The sequence below is a fragment of the Loxodonta africana genome, chromosome 7 (genome assembly GCF_030014295.1).
Source record: "Loxodonta africana isolate mLoxAfr1 chromosome 7, mLoxAfr1.hap2, whole genome shotgun sequence".
Lineage (NCBI taxonomy): Eukaryota > Metazoa > Chordata > Mammalia > Proboscidea > Elephantidae > Loxodonta > Loxodonta africana.
The window spans coordinates 104,498,083-104,513,744 of record NC_087348.1 but is presented as its reverse complement, the minus strand read 5'-3'; the positions used below and the strand labels follow the sequence as shown (position 1 = coordinate 104,513,744).

The window sequence follows — 15,662 nt, the reverse complement described above, 5'->3', positions numbered from 1 at the left end:
ACTCTGATGAGTAGCGTCTTGGGTCTTAAGAGCTTGCAAGCAGCCATCTAAGATCCATCTATTGGTCCCATCACACCCAGACACAAGGAAAATATTAGCCCATAAGACTAAAGGACCACATGAACCAAAGACTTCACCAGCCTGAAACCAGAAGAACTAGATGGTGCCCAGCTACCAACAATGGCCCCTCTTGACAGGAATCATAATACAGAATCCCAGATGGAGTGGGAGAAAAATGTAGAACACAATTCAAATTCATGAAAAAAGACCACAAATACTGATTTGACAGAGACTGAGGACCCCCCGCAACTACAGCCCCTAGACACTCCGCTAATCCACAATTGAAACCATTTCCGAAGCCCACTTTTTAGCCAAAGATTAGACAGGACTACAAAACAAAAATAATGCACATGAGGAACATGCTTCTTAGTTTAATCAAATATATGAGACCAAGTGGGCATCTCTTGTCCAAAAGCAGGATGAGAAGGCAGGAAGGGGCAGGAAATGGACAAATGGACACAGGGAACCCAGGGTAAAAAGGGGGAGCATGCTGTCACATTGTGGGGATTGCAACCAACGTCACAAAACAGTATATGTACAAATTTTTGAATGAGAAATTAACTTGAACTGTAAACTTTCACCTAAAGCACAATTTGGGGGAAAAAAAACAACTTGCAAGCAGCCATCTAAGATACAACTATTGATCTGTACTCATCTGCAGCAAAAGAGAAAGAAGGAATCCAAAGACTCAAAGAAGAAACTAGTCCACAGGGCTCACAGCTAACATGAACCACCTCATCTATCCTGAGCCAAGAATAACTAGGTGGTGCTTAGATACCACTATCAACTGTTCTGACCCAGGACACAAGAGATGATCCCAGACAGAATGGGAGAAAAATACAGAACCAACCTGAAATTCCTAAAAAGGCCAGACTTACTGGACCAGTAGAGACTAGAGGATCCCCCAAGACTATCACCAAGATACCCTTTCAACTTGGAACTGAGCCACTCCCAGAGGTTACCTTTCAGCCAAATAATAGACTGGCTCATAAGACAAACAGTATAACCTGTGAGTACTGTGCTCCTTTAAATAATCATGAGACCAAATGGTCAATATTTACCCTAAAGCAAAGATGACAAGGTAATGGGAAAAGGGGCAGGAAAGGAGATTAATGGAAGTAGCAGAACCACCAGAGTGGAAATAATGAGAATGCTGAAATGTACACTGCAGAAAATGTAACCAATGTCACTGAACAATATGTACAGAAATGGTTAAAATGGGAACCTCATTTGCTGTGTAACCTTTAAAAGATTTTTAAAAACTGCAGTTTCAAAAAAGCATTTACAAAATTCATTATTAATTCACTTAAAAACAGGCTATAGCAGTTCTTGAGAGGTAGTTTTCTAAACTTCAAAAGGTCCCAAAAGGAAATGCTTAAAAAAAAAAAAAAAAATACACCATTTTGGAATACACTGATTGGGAGAAAAAAGAATGAACTGGATAGACAGATGTTTAGTAAATATTCAAACTGTAATTTAACGCAATGAAATTAGCCTTTATACACATAGAAAATGTAAAGTTTTAAACTTCAATTTCTTATGTTAAAATCACTGTTCTTAATCTCTCCCTGTTTCTCTAACATTCCAGTTCTATTATGTAAGTTAAAATCTAGTGTAGAAAAAATTTTTGTTCCAATGAAAAATTGTGCATCGTCTACAGCACATCCTCAGGTTAAAAGATTCTAGCCCTCTGCATTGTCTTTCAGCTATTTTACAATTCTCTTTTTCTTCTCTTTTTACAATTCTTTCTTGGCAGGTAGAGATTCAAATCTTCCTCTCAACTTGGTGGAAAAGTTTTGTCTCCATTTGCAATTCATCTTTACATTCCTCTACTCCACATAAATTTGTGCTGTTTTAACCAATCCTCTGAACCAGTTATAATATTTGCTATGGGGTCGCTATGAGTTGGAATAGACTCAACAGCAATGTGTTTTGGTTATTATGGGTAACATGAAATCTTTAACACAGGTTCATCTACCTTTTCCTGAAAATTATCTTTCAATCAGGGCTTTGAACCCGTTCAAACCCTTAATGAGAATTTGTCATTCTACCCCAGGTATACTGAATCAGGCGCTACAGTTTAACAAGATTCCCAGGTGTTTTTTTTTTTTTTTTTGCGTAATAAATTTTAAGAACCACTGCTCTGCTAGTGGTTCTCAGAATTGGTCCCTAACCCAGAGCATTAGCGTCACCTGGGAACTTGTTAGAAATGCAAATTCTCAGCAGGGGCTCAAACCCTATTTTTAAACTATAGAAATAATATAAAAATAAAACTCCTAGGCATGTATATACCAGCTTCTTTACATTCAGCTGCCCTGTGGGGTAGTTCTACTCTGTCCTACAGGATTGCTATGAGTCGGATACTCTGTCCTACAGGATTGCTATGAGTCGGATACTCTGTCCTACAGGATTGCTATGAGTAGGAATCAACTTGACAGCAACTGGTCCGGTCTTATTTTTTGTACTGCAATTTAGTCCTTTTTTCAATAACAAATGCAGGTAACATACATGCTAATGTTACTACACCTGTGACTGTCACCACTAGAAATCAGGTTATTTTCATATTATAGGTGTTACAGATCTCAAAAAATTGTTTATACTCATCACTATCAGACCTGCTGCTAGAGCTTCTTATGTCCTAATAAAGCATATACATTCCTATATCTCAAATTTGTTTTAAAAATTTTTAATATTTTGTAATTGGTTTTGTTTGTAACCTTATATGCTGTAAAATAAAACTAAAAATAGACATCTTACTCTGATTTCAAGGTGCTTCTCTTACCCATGAACCCAAAATTAACAATAAAAGCCTGACACCCTTCACCCCCAAAACAAACTGTATAACCATTAACCTGTTTTCTTCACTAAGAACCGCTAAACTATTTTGCAGTATTAATAAGGAAACTGAAGTCCACTTTAATGCAGTTATTAAATCTTTACTACTTCCTTTGTGACAAGACATTTGTTAACCATAAACTAGCTCAGAGTTTATCTAAAGCAAAAAAAAAAAAAAGTAACTTTAGGTAATTTCCCTTGCTTCCTGGGAAAAGAAGTACCTTTTATCATTTTAAAAACCTCCGTACAATGCCTAAAGATTTATACAAGTAAAGGGAGAGAAGGGGAAAGCCCAGACAGGCCAGAAACCACCTCGTAACCTGATGTCAGCAGATTTCATTAAGAGGGGAGCAGGACACAATCACATTAAGATTAGCCAATGGTTGATTTTCTATTCTTCTGTTTAAACGCATCATCATAACTGGCCAACTACGAGCCACTTGTATTTTTAGGATCAGAATGGTCTCCCTATATACATATAGAATAACTGCTCAAATAAACCCTGTTTTAATTTTCTTCGTACTTTTTTTAAAAAAAACAATACTTTGTTTTATATATTTAAAAATGTTACTCTGAAAAGATCCACAGGACTAAAGGGCCCATGGCACAAAAAAGCTTAAGTCATATTCAAATGGAGGAACGTAAACAAAGGCTTAATCCAGTTCTTTGGTTCTGAATAGCTTTAAAATACACCAAAGACTACTGACTCACAGGGACCCTATAGGACAGAGTGGAATTTCCCATAGAGTTTCCAGGGGGTGTCTGGTGGATTTGAACTGCCGACCTTTTCGTTAGCAGCCACGGCACTTAACCACTACACCACCAGAGTTTCCAATATTCCCTTTAATGGTCTGCAAAAAGAAAATAAACTTTCAATTTATTTGGTCCTGATTTTTTTTCTCAGTCTAAACAGGTTACTGGCATATTTGTTACATTCTGCCTGATTATTAAGTATAAGGGAGTGTGGACTACATGATCACAAAATAACGATTATAAATAACTAACATTTGTATAGTACCTATTGGAAACCCTGGTGGCACGGCAGTTAAGAGCTACAGCTGCTAACCAAAAGGGCTGCTAACCAAAAGGTTGGCAGTTAAGAATCCATCAGCTGCTTCTTGGAAACTCAATGAGGCAATTCTACTCTGTCCTATAGGGTCGTTATAAGTCGGAACCAACTCTATGGCAACAGGTTTTTATTTTTATTTTTGGTAGTACCTATTATGGAATAGGTACTGTTCTAAGCCCTTTACCTATATTAACCCGTTGCCGTCGAGTCGATTCCGACTCACAGTGACCTTATAGGTCAGAGTAGAACTGCCCCATAGAGTTTCCAAGGAGCACTTGGTGGGTTTGAACTGCAGACCTTTTGGTTAGCAGCAGTAGCACTTAACTACTACACCACCAGGGTTTCCTTTACCTATATTATTTCATTTAATTCTCAAAAAGATCCCAAGAAGTAAATACCACTGTTGTTACTTGCAGACCAATTGATCCGACAACCCCATGCATGCAGAATGAACTGCTCCATAATGTTTTCAAGGCTGTGATCTTTTGGAAGCAAATCTCCAGGCCTGTCTTCTGAGGTGCTTTCAAACTGCCAATCCTTTGGCTAGTAGTCCAGTGTTTAACTGTTTGCACCATTAACATCTTCATTTTTCAGATAAGAAACCTGAGACGGAGATTAAGTACTCTTTGTATCATTATCATTCCCATTTTTTGAATAAGAAACTGAGGCAGAGGTTAAGTACCTTGCTCAAGGTCAAACAATCAATGAAGAGGATTTTTAACCCAGCATTTAGATCCAGTGTCTGTGCTCTTAACCACTAGTCTAATCTGTCTAGAGAAGTTTAAGAAAATCCAGGAAGTGTAACAGGCTCCAAGGGCTAGAATGAAGAGGGTCAAAAATGTTAGACCCCAATATATATGGGAAGCACAAACAGGAAAAAAAAAGATTTTAAGTAACATTCAACACCCAAACTTTTCCAAGAAACTTCAAGTCTAAGATCCTACAAGCTGACAATCCCTAAAATATCTTTCTTCAACCTACAAAAAGAATCCTTTCCCACCTCTTCCCGTGAAAATCTTGGTAATGACACCATGCTGTATATATGATTCAGGGGAGGCAGAGCCAACATGGTGCTATAGACAGAAGCAGCATGCCACGCCTCTGCAGCAAAGACCTGAAAAATGAAAAACTAAGTAAAACAGATACAAACATCAATCCTGGAACCCTAAGCATCAAATGAAGGAATAAAGAGCTCAAGCAAGCACCCAGTGGAGTAAGAAACTGACAGAGAACAAAGAACAAGGAGGGCTACGAATAGAGGTCCCCTTTCAGCTAACACAGTACGGATTTGCCATCTTGGACTACAGCCACCAAGGAACACAGACAAGGAGTACAGAAAGGCAACTTCGTGGAGAAAGAGCACCCAGTAACCAGGGATACATGCTTTCCCACTCCCCACCCTTTTTCCCTGTACAAGGCCTCCATCGCTTTCCAATGGGCCACAGTGACTTGGCCGGTGACACACCAGCTCACTGCCACCTGGGTCCACCCCACCCCCATCAGCCAGCCCCCTCAGCGCCATTTTTTTGTTTTTAAGCTTTTTTTGTTGCCTTTCTCTCTCTCTCTCTCCTTTCCTTTCTCCCACCCAGCTAGCCTAGTGTGCCATCCCCTCCCCTTTTTCAGAGAACATGGTGCAGTGCCATGACCAACCAGCTCCTTCAGTGCCATTTTATATATTGTTTGTTTTTCTTTTTAGTTGTTTTTTCTTTCTCCCATCCACCAAGCCTCATGCACCACACCTCCCTTCTTGGTGGGCTGTGCTGTACCACTCGGCTGGAAAGCCTCTGACACACGGCCTCCCCAGGTCTGTGCCGCATTCACAGGCTGGCTCCTTCAGCACCATATTCTTTATTTTTCTTTATCTTTCCCCTTCTTCCTTTTCCTTCTCACTCCCACCTAGGCCCTGTGCTGCCTCTGCCCCTTCCTGACATGTCCAGAGTGAAACATCAGTTTGCCACCACCCCAATTCCACCACGCCCCCAACAGCTGGCTCCCTTCCTACCATATTTTTGTTGTTGTTGTTGTTGCTTTTATTTATTTTTTATTTTCTTAATTTTACTTCTTTCTTTGTTGGTTTCTTCTCTCCCCCCCCCCTTTTTTTCCCTTTCTACCACCCACCTAGCCCCGTGCACCACCCATGCCCCTTTTCAACAGGTCAAGCTGCACCACTTGGCTAGAGAGCCACCAGCACATGGCCTAGCTGGGTCAGCTCCACCCCTACTCACCAAATCCTACCAGTCATTTTACTTTTTTCCTTCATTTTTTTGCTTTTGTTTCTCTCTCTCCTCTCTTCTCTCACTCACCCACTTAGCTCTATGCATCACATCCTCTCCCTCCCCTCCTGCCTACCTGCACTGCGCCCCTCCTGCCTACCTGCACTGCGCCCCTCCTGCCTACCTGCACTGCGCCCCTCCTGCCTACCTGCACTGCGCCCCTCCTGCCTACCTGCACTGCGCCCCTCCTGCCTACCTGCACTGCGCCCCTGAGCAGCACCAACATGATCCGCCCCAACCTCACCCAGCACTGCTCCCAGCCCTGCCTTGTAGTCCCCAGTTTGTGTTGCAAACTACCCATCCCCACCCCTCCACTTCCGCTGGACCTACCCTGATGCACCATAGCTGAGTGACCGGACCTGCTCACCTGGATTGGGTGGAAAGAAGTATCATGCCGACAGGTGAGCAAGTAACAAAACACTCCCAGCCTGCCTGCCCAGATGTAACCAAATAGAACAAAAAAGGGGGATGAAACAAACAAATCTACAATCAGTAAACTAAGAAAATAATTCCTGAATGTACAGGCCACAGCAGACAATATCAAAACACATTAAAAAACATAACTGGATGGCTCCAGAAAGCAACCAAAATAAAACACCAATGACCTTCTGGTAGAAGAAAAGGAACTGAAACTACCTGATAGGGAATTCAAAACTCTAAAATTCAGGGTTCTCCAAGAGATGAAGAAAATGCAGACAAAAATAAGGAAAAAATAGACAAAATCATGGAAAATATAGAGAAAAATCAGGGAAAACAAAGACAAAGCAATGGAAGAATTAAGAAAAATAAAGGAACAAAACATCAAAATAAACAGCTAGAAATCATTAAAAAAAAAAAAAAACAGCAATTAGAAATTCAAATGACAATAAGATTCCAGAAATGGACAATGCAATAGGTTTTAGGAGCAAATCTGAAACAACAGGAGATATGATCAGTGAAATCGAAGACAAATCTATGGATACCACTTTGAAGAAATATCAAAGAATGGAGAAAAATGAAGAAACCCTGAGAACGATGTGGGATACAATCAAAAGCAAAACTTTGCATGTGATGGGAGTTCCAGAACAGTGGGAGAAAACGGAAAACACAGAGAGGATCACTGCAGACTTGCTGACAGAAAACTTCCCTGAAGACGAAAAGCTGACCATACAAGAAGTTCAACAAACCTCATATTGGATAGACCCCAAGAGAAAATCACCAAGACATATCATAACCACGCTTGCTAAAACCAAAGACAAAGAACCCTAAGAGCAGTTCCAGAAAAACTAAGTTACATACAAAAGGGGAAGCAATAAGACTATACTCTGATTACTGGGCAGAAACCATGCAGTCAAGAAGGCAATGGAATGACATACATAAAACCTTGAAAGACAAACTGCCAACCAAGAATATATCCTGCAAAACTCTTGCTCAAATATGATGGCAAAATTAGGACATTTCCAGATAAACAGAAATTAAGGGAATATGTAAAAACCAAGCCAAGCTTACAAGAATTATTAAAGAAAGTCCTTCAGTTAGAGAACCAAAAATATCAGACATCAACCTGAATCTAGGACACAAGACAGTATCAGTCAGACACTACCCTAGGTAATGAACTCCCAAGGATAAAACAAAACTAAAAGATTTACAACACGGAGCCAGAGAGATCTGTAAATGACAATGACAGAACAATAAAAAAAGGGAATAAACAATACAGGTATAGAACTTCCAAACAGAGAGAACGTCAAGGCAATACCAAGTAATAAAAGACCGGTTTAAACTTAGGAAGATAGGGATAAATTTCAAAGAAAGTTAACAAACCTACTCATCAAAATAAAGAAAAAGAAAGTCTCCATATATATGCTTCAGTGTTTATGATATAGAATTTAGGAACTGAAGGTGTAAGATATAACAATTCCTAAAAAACTAGCCAAACTCAGAAAATGAAGAACTTACACCACCCAGGCATAACCCTTTAAAAATTCTTAACGCACTGAGAAATTATTATACTATGATAAGGAAGGGTTCATATTTTGCAGTAATAGCCTTGAATGAACAATCTTTTAGACATTTTAAGGAGCCCTGGTGGAACAGTGGTTAAGCACCTGGTTGCTAACCAAATAAATGGTCAGTGGTTCGAATCCACCAGCTGCTCTGGGGGAGAAAGAAGTGGCAGCAGCCATTGGAAACTCTATGGTGCAGTTCAACTCTGTCCTATAGGATTGCTATGAGTCGGACATTTTGCTGACCTTACTGTATATAACTTAGAACAAGAACCTGGTTTATATACCAGTATCTGTGTACCTGGTGAAGAATCAATTACTCCAAAATATCTATTGAACTTATTTTGCCACTTTTATAAAACCCAAGCGATTTGAAAGCACACTGTAGGATTGAAGGAGAAAAGGTCCATCCTTTCTCTAGTGAAAAAGGCTGGTACACAAACCAAAACAATACTAGGCTTTCCATGGGATCCTAAATAAATCTGAAACTTCCTTCTCTTGTTACCACCTGGAAGTTCCAAGTATATTTCACTAATCATCATTCATTTACTCTTATCTATACATTCATTTTTCAAAAAAAGAATTTTAGCTGGATTACTTGCAGAGTGAATTTCATTCTTCAATCCACATCTATTAATGTCAGTTCGGTTTTTACAGGCGAGTCATCTAAACACAGCTTTGTAAACTGTTGGGACTACATGATTACCAAGATCCATCTCAGAACTTAAACAAAAAAAGTCTGATTCCAAAGCCAATTTGCATTCACCACTCAGTTGCCTAAATTCTCTTAGGTCGTCCCGCTTATCTGAAATAACAACTTTCAAAGGAGAAACCATCCCTTCTCATTTCTTCCTCAAAGTCATTCCCCCTACACGTCAGAAGGTGACTCTCAATCTGCTTTTCCATCTCCATGAGCAGGACAGGAGCAGACACAAAATCCCCTTAAAAGTTACCCAAACCCAATAAGTCGAAGATTTATGCTTTCCATCCTGAAAATTCACAAGGGTCTATGAGTGACACCGTCCCCCAAGTCCTTAAGAGGCCCTAACAGACTATCCCCCTCTTTCCAACTCTCTTAAAAAATCTCTAACACGCCTTTTAAACTACTGGAATCTCAGATCCGCACTCTCCCAAAATCACCCGAAGGCCTAAACACTCTCCCTCCCGTCAATCATACACCAAGAGGATCTCAGAGCAGACCACCTCAGACCCTCTGCTCATCAAACAATCATTTAAATCACCCTCCTTCCCCACGTTTCTGTTTGCCCTCGGCCCCAGCTCAACATCCCCATAGAGACAAGTTCAATTTTCTCCTCCACGCCCGCGTTTTCCTGAGTAGAGGGTGACACCTCTCCCTCCACCCTACGGTTGCCCGCCCGCCCCAGCGCCTACAGTTTAAAAAGAATTTAAAACTTTCACTCCAGAGTACCGACCGGACTGCTCCGGGCTGCACTTACATTCTCGTCTCCAGAGAGGTCCGGGTTGCTGTTCTCGTCGCTGCTCAGCTTCTGCTTCTTGGCCGCAGGCATGTCTGTTCCCGCCGGTGCTGTCGACACTTCCCTCTCGGACATATTCCTCCGCCTCCCTCCAGGTTCCTGCCGCCTCGGGCGGGGCCTGCGCCACACCGCCGTCAAGCAAGCCCGGCCAGAGCTTGCCGTAAAGCTGCCACTGCCGCCGCCACCGCCACCGCTCCCCCCACTGTCGCAAACCGCGCCCAGCCGCCGAGGCGGGCGTGCGTGCGACCCCGCCACACTGCTGAAAAAGGGGCGCGCTCGCGCGCCCTCCCGCGCGGCTTTCTGGCTCCTTCCCTTTCCCTACTATCCTCTTGCCCTTTTCCCGCAGTCCTCTGGCAATTTGCACGGAGAGGTGTGATCCGTTGGCTTTCGAGGGCAGTATTTCGTACGTCCCCTTTACCACTCCCGCCTCGAAAAGGAGAGATGGAACTCAGAGGGATTCTCCCTCACTCTCTTTCTCCTTCCAAAGCCGTTTCAGCCGCAATTGGCCCAAACCTTCGATCCTCGACCCGCTGCAGGGGCTCGAAAGTATGTGGAATGGACTAGACCACCAATGTCCCAAAGGACGGGGGAAAACACGAGAAGTCACCTCTTGCTTCAGCGGCGTGTGCGAAGCATATCCTTAGTCATCAACTCGGAGGATAATTCTCTTATGGTTTTCCACGAAATCTTTCGCAACTTAGTTTTCTTTTGGGAATAGATGTTCCAAAATTATAGACAGCTTTCCATTCGCCTCCCCCGTCTAGAAATGGAAGTTACTAGCTAGGAGACGCGCATGCGCCGGAGCGTTTTCTCTCGCTGGTCCATCCGGACCCGCCTCCTCTACACCCCTCCTCTTTTCGAAATCTTGTTTGTTGAACCAGGTAGAGTTCTAGTCGGTTTCCGTAGTCCAGGATGGATTCCAAAGCGCTACCAAGTCCTAGTCTCAGGATGCATTTTAAATTCTTGGTGGATATTTATTCTGATGAGTATTTATTGCGATGAATGCTTATTCTCACCCACTTGGTGCCAATATTGGTTAAGGCTTAAGTAGGAATATTCTGTAATCATAATATGATTCTAGACCTTCAAGAATTATAGCCGAAGCCCTCTTTTTAATTGCTGAAGGATCATTAAGGCCCAGACAACGCCAAGGCCCATAAATCAGTGGTCGCTTCCAACAATGGATGAGACTAAAACGACGGACAATTTTTTTTTGGAGGGGGGGGCACATCAGGTATAATAAAATTTTTGAGACAGCACTAAAACTTGTACTTCACCAAAATGCTTCTCTTATGAGTATTACCATATCTGGGCTCTTGACCGGTGCCAAATATATTGGTGAACTTTGCGGATTTGGTACATGGGTCATTAAGCCGTGTAACTGAATGAGCAGCAGGAAAAGAAGGATGACAGGAAATAAAATCTAGCCCCTCCCACCTTTTTTTAGAACATGGTTGTGACAAGTTATCTTTCTGTGACTCAGTGTCCTCATCTTTAAAAATAAAGGATACAAATTTTTTGAGCACGGACTTGATTTTATGTACATTTTCTCATTTTTTACTTTGTTACATCACCCAAAAGATTGCCAGTCTAGACTGCCCCTTCCATAACATTCTAGTATACGTGAATTACTTCTGCATGATGCCTTCACAGAGAGAAAATCAATTTCATTATCTGCAGGTTGCAAGTCACTCTTTTGGAGATAAGAAGAGAACTCCTGGTTGAGAATGAGAAAAGTGTGGTAAAGGCAAAATAAGAGGTTTTTGCAATGAAAACTCAGGAAAATAAGGAAGCTAAAAAAAAATTAAGTTGAGATTTTAATAATAATAAGTGCAGTTATTGTTTGAATCCTAATGTGCCAGGTACTGCTAAGCACTCCTTAGTTGGTGAGAAGAGAGATGAGAGTGGTATGGAGTCAGCTACTGAGAAAGTAAGATGTGCAGAGACAAACATACTCCCCTTACCTGTTGGGAAGAATGTGAAATATATGTCTACAACTAAAGGATAATCAACTAAAGTATTTCAAATCCACATTACTCTGTGTCTGGGATCAATGAAAACTGGAACCTGGGAGTCAACTTCTAGTCATAAAATCAGAAAAGTGTTGAACTTCTGGATAATGGACACCTATGGGAGGAAAATGCCTTTCAGCATGAACATTATCTGTAACAAAGCAAAAATATTTTAAGTGTCTTATTAAAACTTGGAGGAATTTTTTAAAAATGTTCTGGTGAGTCAAGCATGATAAATGGAAATTACTTTATTAATATTCATTATTACTAGTTTAGGATATGTAAAATATCAAAGGTATTCTATTTAGAGTGCTACCCTGATGGTATTAAGTTAATATAATACGTTAAAGTAAGTTTCTCAACACTGAATTCTCTTACTGTGGAGGATCTCAGGAACCAGCACAGTTGAAGAGGTCTTACCACCTGCATTTTACAAATGAGGAAACGGAAGCCCAGGGTGATTAAACACTTTACCTGAAAACACCTGGCTCTGCAAGTGGCAGGGCTGGGGAGCATATTCAAGGCTGGTTGACTCCAAAGCCTCAAAATGAAGGACCCAAGCAACTCTAGATTTATGTAATCCCATGCTGCAGTGGGATGCACAGAGCTTGATCTTTAGGCCAGTGTCTTACACACTATTCAAAGACCATAAAAAAGGCTATCTCTCTTGGAACAGAAGGATGACATGACAGGAAAATCCAAATAAATTCTGGAGTTTAGTTAATAATAACGTACTATTTAAGTTTCTTAATTTTGACAAATGTACCAAGGTAAAGGAGCCCTGCTGGTGCAGTAGTTAAAGCAATCAACTGCTAACTGAAAGGTTGGCAGTTCAAAACCACCAGCGGCTCCCCGGGAGAAAGATGTGGCAGTCTGCTTCTGTAGAAGTTTACAAAGCGTTGCTGTGAGTGGGAATTGACTCCACAGCTGTGGGTTTGGTTTTGTAACATGTTAACAGCGGGGGTAACAGGTTAACAATAAGGCAAACTGGATAAAGAGTATACACAAATGCTATTCTATCTTTGTAACTTTGTAATTATCCCAAAATAAAAATTTATTTAAAAAAAAAAAAGCTATCTCATGTTAGACTGTTGAACTGTTGAGAACTCTCATCAGAAATACCCCTTAGCTTTCAAGAAAGTGGTTGATCTATCTTGAAAAACTTTCAAAGATCATTTAGTTACATAAAAAAAGAGAACTCGCAACCTCCCTTAGTATTGTCTTCCAATATCTTGTAAGTTTCATATCAGGAAATGAGTTTCAAGAGCTAAATTAAATCTTTTCTATTTCAGTTGAAGTCTATTTCTCATTCATTCAACATTTTTTGTATCTTCTGCTTCATAAATAACAGCTGTTCATCACTCCTGCAATGTGTAATAATATGCTTACAGATCTATTTTTCTGTGAACATAAGATCATATGGCTTCTTTGAACATTTCAAAATCAATAAGGAGAAATTTACTGAATACTGTCTATATGCAAAGCAGTATCCATGCGGGTGGAAGGTGGGGAGTAAAAGGGAAAGTAAGACAAAGTCCCTTTAAAAAGCCTTCTGTTCTTTGCCTACTGAGTACTACCTATGATTAATAATTCAGTTTTCTGGTTTCCTTAATAACAGCAAGGAAATAACACTAACGGGTGGACATTCATATTCTAGTCACCTGAGAGGTGACAGCATAAGTTTAATACTTTGGCTTATGGCATATCAATAAGTGTCTTGTTAGCTGGGGAGGGACCAGATCATGAAAAGCCTTATGCCATTGATAAGCAGTGCATGACCGAAGAAGAGTTTTCACTTTGGCAGTGGTCAGGGTGTAAGAATGGAGGTAGAGAGATGAGTTCAGAAGCCATTGCAAAACTGCAGAACTGAACTAAGGCAGTGGCGATGAGGATGGACAACAAGGGGTTGTTTCCAGAGATATTTAAGAATTTCAACCAACAGGACTCAGTAACTCAAGCAACATGTGGGGTGGTGGGAGGTGGGCATAGAATGACTCAGGTTGATAGTTTGGCTGATTTCCTGAGTGATGTGATCTCTAAACAAGACAGAAGTTGAAGGAAAGAAGATGGGATTTTTAACTTTTGGTATTGAGCAGAAAGACATGATGTAATTTCACTTCTCCCCGAACTCAAGTACAGTCTTAGGAGGCAAGTGCAAAAGTCAATTGTCCATCATTAATTTAAGGGAGAAGTTAGCTTTTAAAAAATGAAAGTAATTCCAGTGTTTTGTGTTTAAAAGAGGTTTGTTTATTGTGCGCATTAAGCAAGATAATACGTGTGCAAGAGCTTAAAACATTGATTACTGTGTGAAAAATTGTTGAATGATAAATGTATTTTGCTTTCTGGACAAAATAAAGGGTTGCTCTTGATTTAAAATCAGCAGCCTTGATTTTAAGAATAATAAGATCTTATCCACAATTTTTTCCTTACATAGTTTTTAAAAAGTATGAAGAAAAACATATGCTGACTATAAGTGACTTTCTTCTGAGACTTTCAGCACTCTTTTCAAACGTAAATCAAAACCAACAACGTTCCCACTCAAACGCTAAGAGAAAAAGTATCTAGAAAATTGAACCAAGAGGTAAATTTCATTGAACACTCACTATATGCCAGGCATGTTGTATGATTTATCTCATTTAATCTTCAAAACATCTCTGTTTTACAGATGAGGAAGTTGAGACAGAGAAATTAAATTACTAGTTCAAAGTCACAGAGGCAGTAAGTGATGGAACTACTAAATGTAATGCACACTGCCTAACTCTGGAACCGGAGTTCTTAATTCCTGCACTATATGGTTTTCCACTGAGCTGCCAACGTGTTTATCTCTGGGTTGGTGTACTTGTGTATTTCCTTTCGTTCTTTTTATTTTTCTGTATTTTTGGTAATAAGCATGTAATGCTTTTAGATTAAGAAAATATGTCATTTTGATTTAAAAAACAGATAAATATTTTAAATAGCCCAATTCTCATTCATTTCCTGAAAAGAATATTTCTGTATTTAATTTTGATTTTAAGTGTTAAGTACATTGTTGTTGAGGGCAAAGTCTTGTCTGGTGCATGGTACATTAAAAAAAAAAAATGCTTTCAAGTCAATCCCGACTCATAGCAAACCTACAGGACGGAGTAGAACTGCCCCATAGGGTTTCCAAGGAGCACCTGGTGGATTGCATGGTACATATTATGCACTTAATTCTCTGAAAAATAGACTACAATTATTGTCAAGTTAATTAACTGTCATTATCTAAGAATCTGGAATATTATAGATAAATGCTTGTTTATGAAATAAAACTGTAGGTGTCAAAGCCAGAGGAACAGGAGTTTTGGTTGTTTCTTTTTTTTTTTTTCTTTTAAACATTTGTAATCTTTAAATTGTCTGAAAGATTGCTAATCAGCCAAAAGAAATTCATTACGATCCCTAAGTTAAAGCCAGTGCCCAAACAGTTCTGAGATCTGATGTTTAACTTAGAACTGTGAGGCTAGCCCTTTAGAATTGCAAAACTGCATTTCCAATTTCTTTGTTAACATTTGGCTTTCCTTTTTCCTGGGGAACATACTGGTTTGTTCTTGCATTATGTCTCAGGAGTATTAGCTTCTCAGGTTGGATTGTGCTGTTTTTGTTGGAATAAAACAACACCAGGGCAGTTTTTGTGTTGAAAGGATAATTACATAGATTAAATTACACAGATTCTGAAAAACAACATGAGGCACTTAAAAAAAAAAAAAAAAAAACCGCTAAAACAGTTTGTCTTTGGACCACTGACCTTGATACTAACCCACCAACAGTACATACTACAAAGGCAAGAAAGGAATACATTTTATGCAAAACTTACTTGGGTTGAAGCTACGTGTATATTTTAAAATGTATAATGGAGAACCTTAAACAGGGTTATATACAAGAAAGTTTCAAGTAAAGATGTGGTAAGTAAAAATAAACGT

At 39.9% G+C, this 15,662-nt stretch overlaps 1 protein-coding gene across 2 annotated transcripts in view; it reads right to left on the bottom strand.

Moving 5' to 3' along the window:
• The window catches only part of EED (embryonic ectoderm development), a 40,689-nt gene extending 30,790 nt beyond the window's left edge, over positions 1–9,899 (bottom strand). Inside the window, exon 1 of one of the 2 annotated variants that reach the window (XM_064288804.1) lies at positions 9,677–9,899. In XM_064288804.1, the coding sequence (XP_064144874.1) occupies positions 9,677–9,790 (114 nt within the window). In that variant the 5' untranslated portion in view covers positions 9,791–9,899. The remainder of the gene's footprint in view (positions 1–9,676) is intronic. The other variant, XM_064288805.1, reaches the window with a different exon arrangement.
• Between the last annotated feature and the right edge of the window lie 5,763 nt (positions 9,900–15,662).